Source organism: Pygoscelis adeliae, unplaced genomic scaffold (genome assembly GCF_000699105.1).
Source record: "Pygoscelis adeliae isolate BGI_AS28 unplaced genomic scaffold, ASM69910v1 Scaffold88, whole genome shotgun sequence".
Lineage (NCBI taxonomy): Eukaryota > Metazoa > Chordata > Aves > Sphenisciformes > Spheniscidae > Pygoscelis > Pygoscelis adeliae.
Window position 1 is genome coordinate 3,837,657 of NW_008825616.1, and position 3,304 is coordinate 3,840,960.

General features: G+C 42.4%; 1 protein-coding gene across 1 annotated transcript in view; it reads left to right on the top strand.

Moving 5' to 3' along the window:
• The window catches only part of CRHR2 (corticotropin releasing hormone receptor 2), a 164,187-nt gene that overhangs the window by 146,490 nt on the left and 14,393 nt on the right, over positions 1-3,304 (top strand). Inside the window, exons 12-13 of the mRNA XM_009333315.1 lie at positions 666-801; positions 2,546-2,587. Of these exons, the coding sequence (XP_009331590.1) occupies positions 666-801; positions 2,546-2,587 (178 nt within the window). The remainder of the gene's footprint in view (positions 1-665; positions 802-2,545; positions 2,588-3,304) is intronic.

The following is a 3,304-nucleotide window of genomic DNA, read 5'->3' on the forward strand; positions in this document are numbered from 1 at the left end:
TTTTAGACATGCGATCAGGGTCCCTCTGAAATATCCTTTCCTGAGCCCTAAGAAACTTGTGTTCTTCATTGCCTGAGGACCCTAGGAGCCTCCATCTTGGGTTACACAATGAGCTGGTCACGAACCTTGGGCCTGTTCCTGCACAGGCATGCTGAGAAGTGTCTAAAACTTGGATGTCCTCCTGGGAAAAAGCTCAAATTATTTGGCCATTGTGCAAATATAGGCTTCCACTGCTATCCTCAACAAATGGTCTAGCAGCATGCTTCGAGAGATGGAGGTACCCACAGGGAGTACTTGTGTTCCCTAACTCCATTCACTCGTGTTAGACACTGGACAGAAGTTGACATGTGAATTTCTCTCTTAAAATGCTTCTTTCCTCCAGTGACTGTACATATTGGACAGCCCTGAGCAGACAGGCCTTAGGCCATCCTTTTGTTTTCTTCTCACCCTGTTTGACATGTGCAGGTGCTGAACTGTCTTAAGGAGGCACCTAAGTTCCTTCTCTAGCTGATGTAGGTACTTCACTTCCCTCTGAATTGCTCTGAGACTCATCCCCTCTCTCCACTACAGGAGTGATTTGTTTGGATTGGGTCAGTCTACAGTGGTTCAGATAACACAGTTGTTCTTTCTTGTGTTCACTTGTGTTTTCTGTTTCCTGCCCACAGGAAGGCAGTCAAGGCAACGTTAGTTCTTCTGCCTCTGCTAGGCATCACCTATATGCTTTTCTTTGTCAACCCTGGTGAAGATGACATTTCCCAGATTGTCTTCATCTATTTCAATTCCTTCCTGCAGTCTTTTCAGGTAAGAGACCAAGTTTACAGCTGGTATCAGCTACTGCTGGAAGGATCCTCAGTGCTTTTCAGCCATGAAACTTATGGCAATGAAGTCCACGATAGAAATACCAGTTGAAAATAGCTCAGCTTTGTTCATGCGTACGTAATAGATATATAAGCCTGTCGTATGGAGTGGAGATCTCCTCTCAGGTGTGTACTGGAGGGATTCATCTCACTTAATATCAGCACTATGTTCAGTCTATGGCTACAGCTCCTCACCTGGGCTCCATCTAAGGTCAATGGAGAGAGAGATGATGTTTCATTCTATCCTAAACTGCCTGAGAAAGGATGACGAATCAGCCTCCCAAGGTATCTCTCTCTTCACAGAGCACACAATGAGCTGAGACTTAGACTAGATGTTGCTACAACAAAGGGAAACAACTCCTACCTGTTGGGCTCGCTTGGTTAAGACATTAGGTATATTGCCCAGCCTCTCACTGCAGCTCTCCAGCAATGGTGCATGCACTCATCAGACTCTACGAACTGAGAACTCGTACCCTATCTCTTCCCTCCCCTGAATTTAATAGGAGTTCTGCCAGGATGTAAAAGGCAGTGGAACGTGAGTAATTGCCCCAGCTTTCTGGATTTGCACAAAACCAAAAGTGACTGAAGACCTTGAATGGTGTTTAGCCACACATTTCTGCTTAGGTGTGTCCTACAGCTTTACCTCTGCTTAAAGACCTTCTTGAACTAGGGTGGGACTATGACATTAATGTTTTACCTCTGATACCTGCAGGAACAAGCACTCTGATACCCAGGATATCAATACAAATATACAGCACACACACTGTCAAGCCAAATCTAGGGTTATGGATTACAAAAGTTCTGAGCTTTGGATTGCTGTTTTTACTGATTGCATGTTTAGCTTTGAAACACAGAGCAGAAATCGCAACTGAATATCCAAAATGAAAAATGTCCCTTTTAATCTATGAATAAAGGAACTTTAGCCTTTACCAGTGAACGAATCCACATTTTTCGTTCCCTAAAATTAATTGTATTTTTTATCTGCTGATGCTCAATGTCTCAAAAAATGCTACACTGCTTATTTTATTGTTAGTGTTATGAAGACATATGTAAGAAAGAAAACACAGGGAATCTCTGCTTTATGGTGACAATAATTACACTCCATTGCTGAAAGCAAAATGGGTAGGATTCTGCTCACAGTTTTAGAGATGAAAGTGTTATCATGTTGTCATCTGAGCTTCCATTATAGTCATTACAATCTTTGCAGTCATTACGGGGGTCTAGTCACTGCTGTCAATAGATTCCGCAGAGCAATTCAGCTCAGATGAATGTAAGCAACTTGGTGATACACTTGCCCACACAAGACCATCTAAGGCCATTTGACACCCCCCTGTAAGTGTCTGAGACATCCGCATAGAGCTGGCAGGCATGACATAGCACCTGTGAGGGGTCTGTGCCATTTTGGGGAGGCAGCTGGAAGCTGTAGATATGCTTTAGCACAGCTGAAGTGGCAATCCCTTCTATCAGTGGAAGAGCTGTCTAGATTCTAGCTCTCATGTCTCACCTGTGAGCTGCAAGACACTTAGTATTTTCTCATGAAGTTGTAGGGTAAAGATTTCATCTGTCTGGAAGTGGATGATCTCAACAAGATTGTTTTTCCTCAGGATGATCCCAGGATAAAACTCAGTCCCCCCTCAGTGCGTGTTAAAATGCTTACCTAATAATTGACTGCTTTCTATTCTTTCCAGGGTTTCTTTGTGTCAGTATTTTACTGCTTCTTGAATGGTGAGGTAAGTAGTGTCCCCTGCTGTCAGTGTAATTAATTCTCGGGAGGTGGAACCTACTTGAATGCCTGATTATAGAGACATGAGATGTTTTTATATGGGGTCGTAGTCTCATCAATCTGTTGCTCTTGCACAAGTTTCTGTTAATGTGCATCTGAATTTCCCAGCCCTCTTTGTAGGTGTCCTTTGTTCACAAAGCTTTATCAAATTCGGATTATTACCTGGGAAGTCAGGGCAGAGGAAAAGAAGTCTTCTCAGATTATAAAATTATTGTTCTTCATTTTAAGACTTCTTTGAGGTTTCTCATTAATTGCAAATATGATTTCTGGGCATACATGAGCATTACTGCTGAGCTGGGCTCTTATTAAGGATATGCTGTAGGTGTCCCATTTATATAGTGGGATTGCCATGCTGAGTTGAGTGAGTAAATTTCTCCGTGTGGATATCTATCTCTAAGTGATCAATACCTGTTGCATTCAGAAAAGAGGGTTGGGAACAGGGTCGGTGGTGTTCCTCAGAATTAATTTTATGTACTGCTACTCAAACAAGAAATGTTTCACTAATATCCCTCAATGTTTGACTTACACCCCAAAGTGTGAGAGATTTGTATCTTTTCCGCTGCTTACACTGCCAGTGTCTCATTTACCTGCACTTAAGCATGTCATCTTTGTCCAGTTAAAATTTGGGTCTCTGCAGAAATAAATTCAATGTCTTAATTATTCC